The sequence below is a fragment of the Aulonocara sp. 'chitande type north' Nkhata Bay genome, linkage group LG17, assembly GCF_057382095.1.
Source record: "Aulonocara sp. 'chitande type north' Nkhata Bay isolate Kocher_YH1m ecotype deep benthic linkage group LG17, A_spYH_male_GT1.1, whole genome shotgun sequence".
NCBI lineage: Eukaryota > Metazoa > Chordata > Actinopteri > Cichliformes > Cichlidae > Aulonocara > Aulonocara sp. 'chitande type north' Nkhata Bay.
In genome coordinates, this window is record NC_141360.1 from 32,511,266 (window position 1) to 32,530,654 (window position 19,389).

General features: G+C 42.7%; 1 protein-coding gene across 1 annotated transcript in view; it reads right to left on the reverse strand.

Moving 5' to 3' along the window:
* The window catches only part of LOC147310394 (uncharacterized), a 21,434-nt gene extending 2,728 nt beyond the window's left edge, over window positions 1-18,706 (reverse strand). The window contains exons 1-21 of the mRNA XM_086269041.1: window positions 18,410-18,706; window positions 17,264-17,466; window positions 17,074-17,178; window positions 15,773-15,868; window positions 11,860-11,970; window positions 11,047-11,170; window positions 9,914-10,370; window positions 8,122-8,189; window positions 7,789-8,032; window positions 7,517-7,683; window positions 5,107-5,329; window positions 4,869-5,017; window positions 3,235-3,326; window positions 2,933-3,090; window positions 2,713-2,858; window positions 1,525-1,777; window positions 1,321-1,436; window positions 1,011-1,242; window positions 779-912; window positions 428-677; window positions 37-167 (exon numbers count right to left, since the gene is read on the reverse strand). Of these exons, the coding sequence (XP_086125167.1) occupies window positions 37-167; window positions 428-677; window positions 779-912; window positions 1,011-1,242; window positions 1,321-1,436; window positions 1,525-1,777; window positions 2,713-2,858; window positions 2,933-3,090; window positions 3,235-3,326; window positions 4,869-5,017; window positions 5,107-5,329; window positions 7,517-7,683; window positions 7,789-8,032; window positions 8,122-8,189; window positions 9,914-10,370; window positions 11,047-11,170; window positions 11,860-11,970; window positions 15,773-15,868; window positions 17,074-17,178; window positions 17,264-17,466; window positions 18,410-18,449 (3,499 nt within the window). The 5' untranslated portion in view covers window positions 18,450-18,706. The remainder of the gene's footprint in view (window positions 1-36; window positions 168-427; window positions 678-778; window positions 913-1,010; window positions 1,243-1,320; window positions 1,437-1,524; window positions 1,778-2,712; window positions 2,859-2,932; window positions 3,091-3,234; window positions 3,327-4,868; window positions 5,018-5,106; window positions 5,330-7,516; window positions 7,684-7,788; window positions 8,033-8,121; window positions 8,190-9,913; window positions 10,371-11,046; window positions 11,171-11,859; window positions 11,971-15,772; window positions 15,869-17,073; window positions 17,179-17,263; window positions 17,467-18,409) is intronic.
* Between the last annotated feature and the right edge of the window lie 683 nt (window positions 18,707-19,389).

Genomic DNA, 19,389 nt, shown 5'->3' on the forward strand with positions numbered 1-19,389 from the left:
CCCACACACACTGTGACATACTCCATATAGTTACACCTTTTTTTGGGCCCAGTTCGAGTATGTAGTCATCTGGCTCATCTGCAGCCGACGTGTCTGCGGCCACGTCGTCGACTTTCAGTTCCTTCCTGAAGATTTTTTCCATCTCATTGAAGAATTTAAACTCTCCCCTACATTTGTAAAAAAACCTCACAGTTACAACCAGAACTCTAATTACAGTTTTTATGCTAATTACTGTAAACGACAAAGAGCATCTTTATGCTCTGTTGAGTTCTTTCTTGAAATCTTTTGAGATTGTCATGACTTCACATGGACCTTCACCCGTGATCGTGTCAAATGTAAAAATTTTAAAAGCAAAACCAATACTAAAACCAATAAACATCTAAACAAGTTTAGAATAAGTGAGAATCAAAATCTTGTCGTTACTGACTTTTCATGGAGGAAGCCATATTTAAGACGCTTAATGCGGGTGTAGCACTGCTCCGAGGTCCTTATAAATCCTCGGTCGTTCATCTTCTCTGAGATGTAGTCAAACACATGTCGGTTCTTCAGGCAGCCCTTCAGAGTGAGCTGAACGCCGTCCTCACCCCAGATCTCCAGCAGTGTGCGAGTCTCCTGATCCGACCAGGGCATCTTTCGGCTCAGGTCGACCAGGAGCCGGCTGGTCGAGGGCTGCTCATCTAAAACGAGGAAACGCCTTTATTATTGTGTTCATCTTTGGCAGTTTAGTTCATATATGCACAGTAACCCTGTGTATTACTGACTGGCTGTGTAAACCCACATAAGACAGGCTCATTGTCCATCAAAGGTTGTAAGGTGGCATCGGTACTGTCCACAGGGGCAAAAATAGACTCGTCGCCAAGCACCGGAGCAAGGAGGTTGAAGTATCGGAACGCCGTGGGCCGCCCTCCATTTCTGGAAAACATAAATCCACGGTCAGCTGGCCAACAACATTCGAGCCTGGATCATCTCAAAAAGCATAAAGCATGTATTGTTGTTTGTTTGTTTTTTACCTGCGGCTGTTGCAGTAACGCCTGTAAGTCTTCTTCAACCTTTTAATCCGGGAGTGGCACTGCTCCGCTGTCCTCAGGTAGCCTATTGCAGCCATTTTCTCAGATATCTCGGCGAATATGTGACTATTGCGGACGCATATTTTCAGGCCATGCTGCACATCATCTGCGGCCCACACCTCGATGAGAGCAACCGTCTCCTGCTCTGTCCACGTTGTGTTCAAACCATCGGCACCTGTTACAGGTAGACACACATGTAAGATATCTGACTTGTAGCTGATTTTTAATCTAATGCAGAGCGCGTGTTCTGTACCTGAATCCTGCTCCTCTTGTTCATCCCTTTCATCATACTCATCAAGAGAAACCGCTTCCTGTCCCAGTATTTGTTCCAGTTGGCTGTAGAACTTGTAATCAACTTTTCTTCCAGATCTAGCGGGAATGAAAACGGCAGTTACGGAGGCATCACTCAGAGAGAGCGATACAAAAACAGGTAAACCGATGGAAAGACTGAGCTCACTTCTTCCTTTCGTAGCACTGTCGAAAGTTGTTCCTCAGAGACTTCACCTTCCAGCGGCACTGCTCCGAGGATTTCGAAAAACCGAGGTCCTGCATTCTTTCGGAAATGTCTGCGTAAACGTGGCCGTTGTGGACGAAACCCCTCAGGGCCTTCTGGAGATCTTCTTCACCCCAGATATCGACAAGTACCAGGGTCTCCTCGTCTGTCCAAGAGCTGGTTGCTGGCTTTTCAGCTGACATGTTGATTTCTGGGTCTTGTGATTGAGACACAGAAATTTAACATGAGTATAAAACATCCAAAATGGGAAAAATGGGATTAGGAATACTTTTTTAACTGTGTTGAATTCATTTTTACTTTCACTTCACTTTAGTCTAAAGTCATCATAATCATCCGCACATACAGTACATGGCTTAAATTATGTAGTTACTGAAAGCATTTGGGGCTCACTATTTTTTGAGGCCAATTAGCATGGGTCTAGTATTACATAGGGACCTCTGGTGATTTGTTATACACTAATTGGATTGAAGAAGTTGTTATTGATCTTACCCCTGTGTGAATCCAGCAGTTTTGTTCTGTGTAAAATAAAAACTCCGACACAAACTGAACACAAAGGTTCTGTGATGATAGTGGCTGCATGCTAATCAGTATTTAAGTGATTTTTGCGCAATTTTTTTGTTGCTTATTTCATTCTCAAGAGTTATTTAGGCGTTTATGGCGATTTCTGGGTGCATATTCAGCAGGCTTATGTTCTATGCAGTCTGGAGAAAGACAAAGGAGAAAACAGGTGGAGAACAAGGAGCCTGCAGTGCAAAAACTGAGCCTGCAGTGCATGAGGTGTTTACGCTTTCCTTTACTTTCTCACATGCAGCATGCAGGAGTAGATACTCTGTGTCAGACAAGCTCTGGTTTCTGGAAATTTTATGTTTTGCTAAGGCGAGGGTGTCATCTGTGTGTGCAGGAGGTAGGAGACATGATTCACACTCACTTGCAGTGTATTGAAAAGGCATTCGCCTGCAAGATTCTCACATCACATGGACTTTGTACCAGGAACTTGGCAAATTAAAGCCCATTCATAATAGATATGAATAGGTCTTAAGAAGTTCAGAGCTGTGGTGCATGAAAAAGCATTAAAACAATCTTCCATTCTGAGTTAACATTAAGGGGGTGGGTAGAAGACAGAAATTGTACCTCTTTCTGTTACCGATTCACTGTTGGAGTCTTCTGATATTTCGATGGAGTCTGTTACCATGGTAGACGACGTTGATGGCTGCTTATCCAAAATTTGTTCCAGCAGATCATAGAATTTAAAGTCGACTCTGTCAGTCCCAGATGAGCTAGAGGCAGAAAGACAGGTGCGTTAAAACAAAGTCACTCCAACGGTGCGGGACTCCAGATGTGCAGTTTTTACCTCATGTTTTCCCGACACTGGCGATAGTTCCCCTTCAGACGTTTGATCCTCGTGTGGCACTGCTCGGGGCTGCGGGAGTAGCCGTTAGCGGCAAGCTTCTCTGAAATTTCAGTGAAAATGTGACCGTTGTGTGGGTAGCGTCTAAGGCACTGCTGGACCTGAAGGAAGGTAGAATTCCGTGTAAAAGTAGTAAAGTGAAGTAATACAGAATGAAGCAGCAATAAAGTGAGATTATCAGGAAATTTATGGACATTTCCGAAAGATTTTTTGGGGAGTGCATGGATTGTGACATTGTGCTTTACCTGTGGGTCTCCCCAGATCTCCAGAAGGATGATCGTCTCTTTGTCTGACCAAGGGACTTTCCTCCTGTCCTCCTGAATTTCCACAGCAGACTCTGAAGAGGCAGAAATAAAAAAGGAAACACATCAATACACAATCCCTTATTTCACTTTTTTTTTTTAGATAACTACAATACCGTACAAAAGTCTTGAGCTACCTCTCATTTCTTTACATTTTGCTCAGAAGATTGGAACAGCGATTTATTGAAATGTGAAAATATAAATTGAAATACACCATAGAAGCCACGAGCTTCTTTATTCTTCATGACTTTCAGATACTGTTCATCTGATGATAGTTTTTACATTCACCACTTCTTTTGTCCTTCACTTGTCCTCTTTCCTCATTTTTTAAAAAGAAAACACTGCAAACCATGCAAAGTTTTCAGCAAAAGGCTCTTTGAGAATCACCTTGTAGGTGCAAAAATACTACTTTATATCTGTCAAACTATCTTATGGCATTTTTGGCATTTTTCATAGAATCAACTAAAAAAAAAAAAAGGTAACAAATGATATCTTTTGCAACACACTGCTAGTAACAAAGTGCCCAAAGATATCCTTCATTTTTTATTATATTTATTCTTTTGCCAAGTTGTCTGTTATGTGTTAATACTGTACTGGTTCATCCTGCAAGAAGATAGATGTTGTCTTATGCTTGAATGATTCGTAGGTCTGAGTTAAGTATCTTTCATTTCTCTGAAAACAATAAGATACAAGAACTGCATTAAAAATGAGTGAAAAAGCTTCAATGCTCAAAGAAAAACTATGAAAGACCTTGAGAACTATAGCTTAAGAACATCGATTCTGCTGCCATGTACTCTACTGATGGATTATGTGAAAGAAAAGGTTACATTATGTTATAGTGAGATGATTATGATCTGAAGGCAGATATCCATTCTGTATATCTCAGTCAGTTAGTTATAAACACAAAAGTTTATGCTGTTAAATATAATTTCTGGTTTTCAAATTGAACCACAAATAAAGAAAACAGTTACTAAATACAACAAACTGACAACAGAAATAATAATAAATATACACAAAGTCATGGAAGAAGTGTGGGTGCAAAATTTAGAAAAACAAGCATTCACTTCTAACTTTAGATATCTGTTACATGTCCACAGCGCCCCCCAGAGGGCAAAATCAGAAAGTACAAAAACAAATGGTGATTTTTATAATGTGGAGCTTTGCTCATGTATCTTGTACTTCCCTACATTTAACTGCCTCGACGTAGTACTTCATCTGGCTCATGATCACAATTGTAATGTGGGAAGCAGAGAAAGAAAGTTCCAAGTTTTGCTGTCATTGCTTGGCAGTACTGCACAAACAAATGAGAAATCCAGGAGGCTCACAAACAGTGAAATCCACTACAAATGAATCTAGTTTTACTAAAACCTTACCAACACTCACTGAAGAGTAGCGATTGCTCCTGCTATGCCATGCCATAGCAGGAGCTCATTGGCTCTTTGCCCAAAAGGAGCAATGAGCTCAATAGATTCCTTGTCAGCTGATGTCTCGACCAAGCAATAGCCAATCAGTGCAAACAAATTGGGAAGCAGGCTGTTTATCTAAACGGTCCTCCTGAGCAGAGAAACTGAGCTTACCCATGTCTGGATGAGTGTAGGCAGGAAAGTTGCGTTCTTCGGGCTCTCCTGGTATTTCTTCCAGCTGTGGAACTGAAGGGAAGTCTTTCACTAGAATTCTTCCCAGCTCGTTGTAAAACTTGCACCGAACTTGCTCCTGTCCTTTCAGGCTACAGTGCAGGGACAACAAAAGAGCAGAGATATTAGGTTTACAAATCGAAAACTTTTCTTTTACTCTTTCCACTCCGAGCACACATACTTGTTTTGGTAGCACTGCCTGAAGTTCGATTTCAGCCTTTTTAACCTCGTCTGGCACTGCTCTGGCGTCCGGGAGAAACCCTGTGTGGCCATTTTGTTGGATATGATGGAAAAAATGTGCCCGGTTCTGTGCATTCCCCTCAGCTCCTGCTGCATCTTATCTTCACCCCATGTGTTGATCAGGGCCAAGGTCTCCAAGTCTGTCCAGGGAACGCTTCTCGTTCCTAAAATAACAAATCACAGAATTTTGTCAGAAGTATTAATTCCATTTTGAGCAAAACAATACTGTGTCCAAAAAAATGGACACATCTCTACGTATGATGTGGACAAAAAGTACTGGACCACCTCCACATTGCACCTGCAGGGGCTAACCATTTATGGAAACCCAAGCCATGAAGCTCCCATACACAGTTCCTGTGCTGATGTTAATGGACTATGCAGACATTAAGTTAGCAGAGTATGGGCGACTATTACGGACTCAGCACTCAACAACCCCACTCTGTTACCTCACATGCTCTGCCACTTTGTGGTTGATTTGCTACTGTTAATAAATGCTTTCACTTTGAAATAATACCACTAATAGCTGAGTGTGGAATATCTAGGAGGGAAGAAATTTCAACAAAGGCAACAGAGGCATCCTATTACACCATCACGCTCGAATTACGTAATATTAACCGACTCTGGTTATTTATGGAAACCCAAGCCGTCCCTTCCTTACTCCCCATGCTGCTGCCATCCTTGTCCATAGTCTTATTGCGTCCCGTATCGATTACTTCCTAATTTGGTCTCCCTATAAGGTCCCTTCATAAACTCCAACTTCTTCAAAATTCTGCAGCTCGGGTCATAACTCGCACTCCGTCAAGAGCTCATATTACCCCAGTTCTTCAGCAGCTTCACTGGTTACCCATAGACATCAGGATAAATCTTACTTGTGTATCCATAAATCTCCTCCTTCCTATTTGTGTGACCTGCTTCAGATCACCACTGTTTCCCACCCTCTCAGATCCTCATCTGCTATTCATCTTACTGTCCCGTCTGCACGTCTTATCAACAAAGCTTACATACACAACACAGACATCACATGGGGAGACAGGTCGGAGACCGGTAGTATTACGGAAAAACACTGAAATGTACAACACAATGAGCAAGTCACAAAGAGCACACAAATGTCCACATCACAATATCACGAAGCACGTGACAAGCAGCAGGGGTGAGAAGTAAGCCGATGCAGACACAGCCATCCTGCCCTGCCGCTATTTTTCCAGCGCTGGGCCCAGACCCGCCGTCCGACTCGACCTTGGAGATAAGCGTACGAGGGCGTTTGGAATGAAGAGTCTAAACACAGTTTGTTATTAGGGGAGAAACTGTTTGTTACATTCAGCTCCAGCCTTGAGACCACAGCTGGCGCCGATATGGTAGCCGCATGAAATAATGGTGGAGTTCTTGCTTTAGTGCGAACCACTGCATGACAATTTTACAGTCGGTCTAATGTCCATTACCGGTTCCTCACTATTCCCGTTGGAGAGCCGTGAGCCTCTCCGCGATGTTGTCGGAGTACTCACAGCACCCGCAAGCTTCTCCAAGTTAAACTTAAGTACAAGCTCCAACATCGTTGCAATCAACATAGCGGGCAGCCTTGTGGGGATTTGAACAGCTGTTTCCGCTTTCTTTATTCTTCGATAAGCCAGGGCCAAGCCAGCGCCGATCAGCAAGAACCCTGTTGTCATGGTTCCAAAAAGGTAGATATCTTCAATGGGCTCTCCTGAATCCAGGCTTCTCGTCGAGAAGAGGTTGTCAATTCCATTCAGGGACCAGTTGATCAAATCCATAATTCCTCTTTTAGGTTTTAGAGAACAGACTGTGAGACTCTTCCAGGGTAGAGGGAGAGAAGCAGACAAGACTAGACAGAAACATGAGAAAGCCAAGCAGGAAAGATAAGGGAAGGGAGAGGGAGAAAGTGTGACCGTCTTCGTCAAGAGCCAGAGAAGTGAACTCATTTTATGTATTTTATGACTATTGCTCCATTTATTAATTTTGTTCTTTTGTAAGGTGACCTTGGGTTTCTTGAAGGCGCCCTTGAGTAAAATGTATTATTATTATTATTATTATTATTATTGAATTCTTTGAGCTCTTTAGATCAACCCACTCTTTCACAAATGTTTGCAATGGCAGCCTGCACGGCTTTGTGCATGATTTTATACGACTGTAGCAATGAGACTTAAACATCTGGATTCAAAGACTGGACGGACAAACAGCATTACGAGTCAGAGGGAAAATAGTAAATTCTGTAATCCTTAGCATTTCTTTCAGATGCAAAATTGTATGAAGCCTTAAAAGACAGAAAAGCTTTTAATGTCACTAACAATTGTGCTGCAAGAGTTAAACTTAAGTACAAATATGTGACCTCCTACCAATTTCCAGGTGGCCCGTTTGTCCGACAAACTGCAAGTCATCATCACCGTCTCGGGACTCGTCTTCATCGATAATTTCCTCAACGTCGTAGGTGATCTCAGGAACGGCCAAGGAAGCCGATGAGCCGAGGACCTGATCCAGCTGTGTGTAAAATTTATGCTCCAGCCTGGAGTTCCCTCCGGCGACAGATCAGGGAGAAAACAACAGGATCAGTGAACATATCTGACAAACGTCAGCGAGAGCTTCAAAATCTGTGTCGTTAAATGCCCACTTGTTCTGACGGAAGCACTTCTTCAGTCGTTTGATCCTCGTCTGGCACTGCTCCACTGTCCTCATGTAGCCCCTCTCTGCCATCTTTTGTGCAATTTGGGTGAATATGTGGCGGTTTTTCAAGCAGCCCTTCAGAGCTCGCTGCACGGAGTCCTTCCCCCAGATGTCGAGAAGATGGAGCGTCTCCTCATCCGACCAGGGAACTTTTGTGTCCGTTACAACTGGAAAAGAGCCCTCCTGAGAGTCTGAAATGAAACACGAAGACTCAGTTAAAGCAATGCTTAGAAATACAAAACCAAATATTAGATTGAGACCATGTATAAACTGCACACACCTGTATAATCTCCCCATATGGAGATGAGAGGAGATTCACCTGAATTCTCATCATCCACTGAGGACTCCCTGCAAAGGTTAAAAAACTACGATTGGAGTTGCTCGCTTACAAACCGTTTTCTCATCAAATGTAATTATTTATTTAACGCTGTTCTAACTGAAATACAGGAGTGTGTAAAAAATGAGTTGCACTCTATGATCAACCACCATTACCAACAACACCGTGTGACTTTATCAATGTTTCACATTACTGTGGAGGAATTTTGGCCCATTTTTTTATAGCTTTGCTGCAATTCATTCATTTATGCACAGCTTTCTGTGAAAAGAAATGAAACAAAAAACATGCCTAAAACGTTTTCCACTAATAAATAATCTTCCTCACTTTAGATCGATGGCTTCAAATTGTTTGGAAATTGCTTTATTACCCTTTGCAGATTGACAGCTAGCTGCTATTCTTCTCTAAGATCACTGCTGATGATCAGTTATTTAAGTGCATTTGATGAGCAGCAACTGGATGCTACTGACCCAAGCAAGTGGTAAAGGTGTACAGTGCTCCCTCGCTATAACGCGGTTCACCTTTCACGGCCTCGCTGTTGCGTGGATTTTTTCTGTGCAAATTTTTTTTACGGCACATTGTGTTCCGCGTCCTGATCGGCTGTAGACCACTGTCTCCAAGAGGCACTGTCTCCTGTACAGTACAGAATGTGTTCAGGTTGTCAAATGTACATAAATCTTCGCTCGCTAGCAGTGTGACTCTGAAGTGCTGTACTGTTTGTTTGTAAGTTTTCTCCCCAACAAGCACAACAATGTCGACGAAACGTTTTGCACCGTCAAAGGCACCTGCGGTTGCACCCAAAACGCAGAGGAAGATGCTAACCATCGCACAAAAAGTTGGACTTCTGGACATGCTAAAGGAAGGTAGAAGTTTTCGGACCATAAAGGCACACCAAATTATAAGGAGCATTAAGCGAAACAAAACAGTCAGATAAACTTTACTCAACTCATTCTTCTTGCTTCCTCTACTTCCGTAACATTGATCCATTAATGTTGAATTCTCTGGCAGCTGCTCTATTCCCATGTTCTGGCCCTGAAAACAGGGTTTGATCTTTGGTTTCATTTTATAATACTGAACTTATTTTTCCACGAAGGTTTGAACTTTGAGAGTGTTTAAACAAGAGAGAAAGAGAGAAAATGTTCATGCCTGTCTGAGAAAAGCGTATAAAGTGTGTAGTGAGGGGCTTTACAACTTTAAAAGATCTATAATAATTGGAAAAAATAAAGTTGGCCCCTTCATGGACTTCACCTAACGCTGGTTATTTTTAGAACGCAACTACCGCGATAAACAAGGGATCACTGTACTTTTTTTACACACTGCTTATTCTTCTAGTTTGGCTCTTTTTTTTTGTCAAATAAATAATGACTCTGTGAAATATGTCACGCCTTGTTGTTCATCTGAGGTTGTATTTCCATAATTTTAAGTCCTGCTAAGGACCAGATGATTTTTATAAACAAACCTCGTGAATGAGAGAACCTGTACTTTCTATTTCGCATGACTCTATATTAGCATTCACGCTCTCTGCAGTGTAGACATCTGCTGAAAATTTAATAGGAAATCATTTACGTCCTGGGGAGAGATTTCAGTCTGAACCAAACATTAAAGGCGGACCAGTAGACCTACATCCTAGCATGACTTTGATCAAACAGATAAAGTTATGGACAGACGCAAACATGTGATGTCGACCGTTTGTTAGCAACAAATGAATAAAACATATATTAACATATGGAAACCTTACAAGAAAGCTGAAGTCTCCTGCTGCTTTGTGGGAATGTCCACACCTCCGCTCAGCTTCCTCTTCCTGAGAATGCGAGCTGCCCTCAAGCTTTGGTTGTTCTCACTGGCTTCTGAATCCGTGTCTGCAGTCTCGTTGGATGTAGTGAGGTCTATGGTTTCGTCGCATGGCAGTGTGCTAATTATGTTTTGTACTTTCCTCTCCTGAGAAATGTTTCCAGCTCTAGCCTGCAGCTGCCAACTGCCAGAGTCCCTCGTCTCCCTCGGTCCTTGCCTGATCGGCTCAGAGCTCCTCCTTGACTTCTCCGTGCTGCTTGCGTTGACGGGAGCGCTGAGAAGTCCTTTGTGGTCGGAGTCTTTGAGAGCAGGTGAGCAGGAGGCTGTTTCCATGACAGTTTTGGTCCCAGGAGGCAGTGACAGGGAGGTGAGGATGCAGTCATCCATGGGTAATAATCTGGGATCTACAATTGAGCGATTAGACTGTTATTAAAGCTCTGGTTCAACTTAAACACAAATAAAACAGCTGTCAGACATGTCCAAACTCCAACTGAAATAAACATAAACAGGCTGTCTAGGCATTTCTTTGTGATCTCTTTTTGCTCTACTTTTCTCTCCTGGCTTTCCCTCCCCAACAGCTGATGGCGACAGATGGCTGTCCTCTCAGGGCCTGGTTCTGCCGGAGGTTTCTTCCTGTTGAAGAGACGTTTTTTCTCTCCATTGTTGTCAAATGCTTGCTCACAAAGGGACTGGATGTCTGTCTATAATAGTGTAAAGCCTTTACCGCAGACTCTAAAGCGCCTTGAGAATAACTACGTCTTGCATAAATAAAACTGAATGACACAAACTCCAGTGAGCTTTTTTTTTTATGACAAGGCTTTGGGATTCATAATTTAGGAAGTATGGGGAATTAAGTAGCAAAATTAATGGAGAGAAAAACATAGCACTCCTGTGACAACAACACAACAAGAGTTCAAAGTAAGCATGAATATTTTACCTGCAAATAACATTTTCAATTTATGAATCTCAGAACGCCCTCGCGCCACATTTCCAGTGCCGCTGAGCTACGAGCCTTTCTCTCGACACATTTCAGGACACGGTGAAGTGCAATTATCTCCCACCAGTGCGTGCCCGCAGTACCTTTCTCTTTAAAATGGCCGAGGTTTCTGTGGTGTTCAAGTACAGCCTTCATGTCCTCCGGGGGGAAAAGGGTTTGCAAACAGTCGTCTAGGAATGACGGAGTGTCTCTGAGCAAGGCGGCCAACTGAAAGAAAAATCAAGGTATTATTTTTGGTAATTCTGCAATTATTTATTATATTAGTTAAATTAATTGTTTATACAGCCAAAATGATCTATATCATAGAATTAAATAAAGAATTTAAATTCATTTGAAGAGACTTAATGCTAGAATATGTGATCCATGTAATTAAATATAGTTGATGTGAACACGTGTATTTCTAATACTCTGGACTGCTTCTAATTTAGCTTTGCTCTAGTGTTTCTCTCTAGTGGCTCAGTACTAAAAAGGGAATGAGCCTTTTGGGAGGCCCTGGTGAGCGTGCACCCTGTTAACCCTCCTTTCTCCACAGCGGTACAGACAGCTGAGCCCCAGCTGAGTCTTTGTGCTCCAGTCAGCCTTTGATGGCTGTTCAGTTTGGAAACGTGCCAGTGGAGACAGATAAGGTGCACTGTGTTAATATGATGCACAACTACAACAGGTTTAAAAAAAAAAGAAGAAACAAGCAAAACTAATCAACAATAAATTCACATGTTCACGTGTTGCTGTCTCCACAGTAGCGCTAAATGTCTCTTAATGTAATTCCAATCTGGACATGTTAACATTTATACAGTTAAGCGGGACAGACAAAACAGAGCTGAAGTGTCATGTAACAATCATTATCAGGCAACAGGCTAGTGATGCCTGGCACGGATGAGCACAAAGATACACAGCACCTGTGTGAAGTCTGGGACGGGCAGCAGCTCCTCCAGTCTGGATATGAACTCCCACACCAGCATCTCTAGTGCTGCGTCGTACTTTGAGCCAAAATATACCGGGAAGATTTCCTGCAAGTGAGAAAGAAAGGCACAGAATGATTAAGAGCCTAAGTCACCAATAGACGGACCACAGAAAAAAGTGGATGGATAGACTACACATTTTCATTATTTTTTAATTGAAACTTCTCAAAAACTTTTTTTTGGTGTAATTTTTCAATGCAAACTCAATTGATTGATAATACTTTATTCATCCCGAGGGAAATTGGGTTAAGGCTGCCAGCCGTGCCAGCTCCATCTTACCCTTCCGACCATACATACATTACACAAACATCACATGGGGTAGACAGGCCAGAGAGATATAACAATGGAAAATGCACAACACGAGCAAAGACAAGGAGAAAAAAATAACTCCCCCCAGACTGAGCTCCAACGGGGAGATCAGTTTAAGAACAGAAAAAAACATCTCAGCACATGAATCAGCACATCTCACAACATAGAAGACATAAGCTTCGAAGGCGTTTGGAGGGGGGGGGGGGGGGGGGTGAGTGCAGGGTCCCTTCACCCAGTTAGGCAAAAGTCAACAGTCCTCGGTCGACGCGAGTGGCCTTGAATGAGGAGGGAGAAAGTCACAACACGGTCTTGTTATCTAAGGGAGAATTGTTATTCCTGTCAGTTTTTGCCTTGAGCATCCAGCTGGCGCCAGGGGGCCGCATGAGATGAAGATGGTAGCTGTTTTGGTTAGTGCAAACAAACTGCTTCCAATTTTACAGTTGTCTAACGTCCGTCACTGGTCACAGGTTTTCGTTGGAGAGCTGCGAGCCTCTCCACGATGTTATCCATCCATACCGAGATGTTATCCAGTTTGCTCATAGAGCATGAGCGTTTACGACAGCCGTGAGCCTCTCCGAGATGTTGTCAGATGTTGTCGGTCGGTCTCAGTACTCACAGCACCCGCAAGCGTCTCCAAGATGTCATCCGTGCTGCATCTGAGCCCATTCTGAGAAGCCACAGCTCGCTCCATCGTTCCAATCAACATAGCGGGCAGCCTTGTGGGGATTTGAACAGCCGTTTCAGCTTTCTTTATTCTTTGATAAGCCAGGGCCAAGCCCAGGGCCAAGCCAGCGCCGATCAGCAAGAACCCTGTTATCATGGTTCCGGAAAGGTGTCTTCAATGTCTTGTCACGGGCTCTCCCGAACTCAGGCTTCTCGTCGAGAGGAGGGTGTCAATTGCATTTAGGGACCAGTTGATCAAATCCATAATTCTTCTTTAGGTTTTTAGAGAACAAGTCTGGGAGACTCTCTTAGGGTTAGAGAATAAGCGAGACTATACAAAAGACATGAGAAGCCAAGCAGGAAAGATAAGGGAGAAAGTGTGACTGCCTCCGTCCAGAGCCAAGAAGCTCTTGCCACCAAATTGTAAACTATATACAGATACTGTTACAAATATTAGGTTACTTCAAAATATATTGCATTTAGTTATAATGAATTTATTCAACTTTGTTTGAGGAACTTTTCTCTAACTGGACTTCCTTAAATTTTAACTGAATGCCCTTGGTTAAGAGAGGTACAGCTATAAAGGGGTGCTGTCAGGAAACATTAGGACTGTTCGATATAAAGATATATATCGGATGACGATATAAAAACGTCTATGTTTCATTTTAGCTATCGTTTGTTTCGTGGTGTCACAAAATAAACTGTTTACGACAGTATTTTTTCATCGTCTTGATGGTCACTGTAGTGGCTATATTCATTTCTTAAAGTTCTCTCTTTCTCTTATATTTTATATAACCACACTATGGACGGACAAGCGCATGTTTTTATGAGTTGTGGTTAGCAACAACGACGGTAACAGCATCGCGTGTCCGCTTGTTCATGTTCCACATAAACCTTTCACAATAAAGCTCAAGATCCTGTTGAGACTTTTCAAAATAAACAGAATCACGTGAAAGATGCAGATTATTTACGGATCAGAAGTAAAAAAGAGCCGCCAGGTGCTAAAAAATAAACCTTAGACTCAAACGTTAGAACAGGCTTTTCCCTGCACCAAACTTAGAGCTGTCTTCTTATTTATCATCTGTGCCTTATGTTATAGAGACCCGTAATTAAAGCACCTCCTAATGCATATACAGCCTCATCTCTTTCGTGGATTTCACGTGCTGACATGTCTAACATCAGTCAACTTCACAGTTGTACCACATCCCAAAGGTGTCTGGGGAGGCCACTGAACTCACTGTGATGTCTCATAAAGCCACTTTAAGGCCACTTTTACTTGAAGTAGCCATTGGAAAATGTAAAGTTGTTGCCGCCTCCATCTCATAGTGATATTTAAACCATGATTAACCTTTTAAAACCCCAGGGACTTTCTGAGGCTCCTGCTTGAAAATGTCATGCCCAAAATGATTCGATTAGTTCTCTACAATTACAAAATCTGTGTAAACCATCTTGATATGAAAATAAAGCTTACACTTGTGAGAATTACTCTTAGGTGTAACCATCACAGCAAATGCCATTGTGTCAAAGGTACTGAGGATTGAGCAAAGCAAAATATGAAGAAGTCTTTCCTGGACTCCTTTTTTGTGTCTCTTATAGCACATAACCCCTGTGAAAATCTGCTGCAGTAGACCAAAAACTAAAGAAAGCCATGAATCAGCATTTAGACAAAGATGGACGCTGCTGAAGTGACACAGAGCAAAGTCACTTCAGAGGTTTTATTGGAAGCATAGCTAAGCTTTTGGCAATTTGGCACCATCTACGAAAGCTTAAATTTCTTAGGTGTTGAATAGCAGAAATTAGGCTTTTATTGTCAGAGGTCTTTTCTGCAAAACAAAGCAATAAAAACACGGACAGCCGCAAAGTACGCAGAGTGGTGTGTATTGCATCTGTGTGTAAATAAGTGAATAAGACAAAATAGCGATGGGAAGCTGCTCTTGAAGCACACTGGGAGATGGAAGTGTGCGGCAGGAGCGGTTTTATCGTGGTGGAATTTTTAGAAGCAAGGGAGCAAAGGTAATTGTGTGTTTAGTTTAGTGTGGTAAATTTTGTTTGGAGTGTGATGAAACTTGGAGTTTTGGAATCTGTGAGTTCTGCGCTTTCAGCAGAGACGTTGCTTGTCCGCGTACATGCTGGCAGGTGACTCGACACTTTGCGTTTACATCTTTTCGTGCTATCTTTGATTGTTTGTCGTTTGAGCTGTGTTTGGCAGTCATAGAAATAATTTTGGGAGCTTTTAGCTGAGATTCTGAAGTTTCTGTCGATACCACACATGTCTATATTTAAACAACAGACCAGGCGGCACAGCCTGTGAAACCAGATGTTCCGCCTGTGTCACCAGGAATTAGAGTTCAACAAGTTAAAGGACCAAAAATATCTGGGTGCTGGTGAGTAATCTAGAACCAGTACTATACATTTCTGATCAAGAAAGCCACAAAAGCCACAAACTGAGAGGCATCATAACAGCTTCATACCAGCAACGGTGTCCTAATGGTTCAAAAGAGGCAAAAATGTGCCAAGAAACCATCCCCATATGACTACACCGCTACCAGCAGCCTTTACAGTTGACACACTTTTGATGCCAAATTGTAACTCTACCATCTGTGTGCCTCAGCAGAAACCAAGACACATCAGACCAGGCTACACCCTCCCCCACCCCCAATCTTCAGCAGCTCAGTTTTGGTGAGCCCACTTCAGCCTCACGTTTCTGGTGTTGGCTGACAAAAGTGAATCCTCATTTAGTCTTTTGATACTGTACTCCATCTACCCTCAAGGTCGGGCATGATGTGAATTCTGAGATGACTCTGAGAGTGTTATCAGAGTTACTGAAGTCTTCCTGAAAGCTTGAATGTGTCTGGTTTGTCTCTGCAAGATGTCTCACCTGGAAAAAATATTTTCTTTCAGAGGGATCCTCCAGTAACGAATGCACCAGCTCCACAAAGTTCACCTCCGATTCCTCCACGTGGTTGATGGTGACCTGATATAAACACACACACGAAAAAAAAGAGGAATATATTCTTACAGCTCATGAAAATCAGAAGTCCAGTGTCTCAAATAGTTAAAATATTTCCTAAAATAAATCTCAAAACTATTTCCTGTGGATTTAAACACTAAGTAGGCTCCTAGTCGAGGTTCCTTTACCACATCAGTGGCACTGCTGAGGTGACACTGAAGCCCAGGTTGCTTTGAAAGTAGCCTTCAGTTCATCTTTGGGTGTTATTGGGTTGGGTGTTTCTCACCTTCCTCTTCCTCTAATAGATTCTCTGTGGGGTTCCTGTCAGCCAAGTTATCTGGCCAATCAAGTACAGGAATAACATAGTTTGCAAACCATGTAATAGTCACAGTAGGCAGTGGTAAGTCCTGCTGAAAAAGTAGATTGGCATGAGCTTCACAGCAGGTGAACGCAGACGTGCTGTAACATCACCAACCACCACCAACACCAGCAGATGAATTGGCACCCTGATATCCTCACAGGCAGCAGGAACTTCACACGGCACTTCAAACATTTTAGATTAGTGACTCCACTCTTTCCTCTAAGATCTTGATTTCCAGATGAAATGCCCGGAAATAATATTGAAACCAACCCCAGTCCGCTCCTTCCTCAAATTCTTTGAATCAACTTTTACTGACAATCCTCTCAAAGCTGCGCCCTGTTGTCCAAGCACAGTTTCCCACCGCACTATTCCCTTCCAGCAAACTTTCAGTTAATGTGCTTCGATACAGAACTCTGAGAACAGGCAGCCTTTTCAGCAGTGACCTTCTGTGGATTAACCTCCTTGTGAAGGGTGTCGATGATCATCATCTGGACAACTGTCAAGTCAGCAGGTTGAACTGGTATTTATACCATTTCAGTATCAATTTAATCAATTCTTTTAAAATGTGGCCATAATTATCTAAACAAACACAAAGAAAGGCCTTAATTATTTTACTACGTATAATGAATCTTGAATATATGAAAGTTCTTTTTTAAATTAAATAGCACCCCCCCCCCAAATGTTTAAATGACACTATATATTTTTAAGATGTACTAGTATAATAACTCACTCTAGTTTTACTTAATGAGAACCCCCCCCCCCCAAACAAAACAAGGAGGACTTCTTCACTGCATAGCAGGTATGTGCTAAGTCAACCTAGCGCTCAGCTTTTACACAGCTGTGCATTTTCCTGCTAAAGTTCACTTACGTGGTGATCCTTGGCAGTACTGACAGGGGCTTTTATTCTGTCCAGATGTGGCTGAATGATCTGCATATCCACTGGATGCTCCCCTCGACACAGCTCCAGAACCAGCTGGTTATACACAAAAATCAGATATTTTTAAATGACTACAGCTTTAGCTTCCTCTCAGTATGACCAAAACGTAAACACTACTGACCCTGGCCCTGAGTCCCAGGATGAGCTGAGCCCTCTGACTGTAGCTCATCAGCTCTGGGACCAGCTCCGTCACCATGGTAACAAACTCTTCCAGCATCCCGTAGTGATCCACAAGTCCCTGCTGCACAACTTGCCACACTCCAGCTGATAAAAGCTGCAAGGGTGGGGCCAGGAGCCGAAGATAACGGAGGGGAAGGTCATTACCTGAAGAGTAGGAGAGAAGAAGCAAAACCACAACAGAGACAAATGTCTTATTGTTTTGTTACAGGCCTACAACACCGTGTGTCCTACAGCAGCAGCGATTTATATCAAGCTGGCTTCACACTTTGTGAGAACTTCTTAGGTAATCAGCAAGCAGGTCAAGCTTTACAGAAAATTTTAGAAAGGTTTTTCATTGATTTTCTTATCTGAATGTCCGCCTCGCAATGATGTTTCGCTCCTAACTTTTAAGAAAGTCACTAAATCACCTCTGTTATGTTGGATTTCTTTGTGATGTGAGCCTGTCTGCCTGAAAAGAGGATGTAATTTAAGTAAATACGCTAAGAAAGACAAAAAACAAAATCAAAACAAAAGGGAAACTACCTCAGAATAAGTGCAAACAAGCTGCGACAGCCTTTCTTTGAGGATCCTGAGTGAACAGCATCCACCTGACGGCTGACGCTTTATATGCTGGCACAGGATGCATAAGTTAATTTGACGTGTAGTGGCAAAGTGCTGCGTAAAATAATGACATGACAGCGCTGCTCCGAGGTGCACTGACAGCGGCATCCATCAAACTCCCCCACAAACTCACAACACGGATTACACGACTTATTGCTGACCTTTTTAATGCAGGATGCACAAGCTATTGGATTTCTGGCAGAGGTAATACGGCTAGTAAGTAGAAATAATGCTCTGATAGCACAGATGTTTAGCCCAAACCACTGACGGAGTGAAGGAAAACAACCATCACTTTCTAATGAGATCAACTGTGGATTAAGTGAGTCCTTCTCCAAATACTGCAGGAATATCAACAGAGAACAGAAGCAGGCAATCGCCGTTATCGTTGAGGTCACTGTAAAAATCATTGTTACCAACATAAAGATCGGGGATCATATAAGATAAGATACCGTGATTTTTTCCCCCCTGTTTATTCTGATACACGCACCTCGGTTGCTTCCACTTTCAGTTCCGCGTTTTATTTCCATTTCGCAGCTGACAGAAAAAAAATGGCCAGTTGTCCCCCTCGGGTTGTAGCTATCGGGAAAAAAATGTATGTATAAAGCCTAATGATTGAATTCTGCAAATGTTTGATTAATAAAATGACCATCTGCGATCGCCAAGCAGCAAAATACGAGCGCAGTGTTGTTGGAGGTATGAACGTTCTCTAGGTTTTACTCGGTACTGGGAGGAAAAGGCAGAACAAAGGTTTCTGGTCTCATCCGCCTCAGTCCAGATCACGGCAAGCCCTCTTTCCTGGTTGGTTGATGAAGACCGGATCGACCAGGAAATTTTGATTTCATAACACTAGATGGCGCCAGACCGCCATCAGGTCCGACCAGGTTTTCCTCTGGCTCAGTGTTGTGTTTGTTTCTATGGAGGGATGCTGTCAGGGCCGTAACCGGAGCGTAGACTTTACTGAGGCCCGCAATTTCTACTGCTGGATAGCATGTAAGCCTATTCGCCTATAACTGATCACATGGCTGATCACAGTTTCATGCTCATCTCTGCCTGTTTGAACAACTCTGCTCCACGTTTCCTTTCTCTGATTTCAGATCAGCTGCACTGACTTCTCATATTCTTCAAGCTGCTGGACGCCTTGCAGTTTGCTTACCAGGAGAAGGTGGGTGTGGAAGATGCCGTTCCTTTTGTGCTGCACATCTGGTGCTGTGAGGATCAGGTGTTTTCTATTTCAACAATATCCAACCACTCCTAGAGACAAACTAACTGAGATGGAGTGGACCCAGACCTCTTCTGAAACAGTGACCAGCACAGGACACAGTGTGCTCTCCTGCCTCTTTCACCTTGTACTCTTCAGACCTCAAATACAAATCACAGTCATGGAGAAGGTTCAGATGGGCAAAGAAATGTCATGGTCCATGGTTGATCACACCTCTTAGTATCTTTATCTTTAGTTTCTTTCAGTTA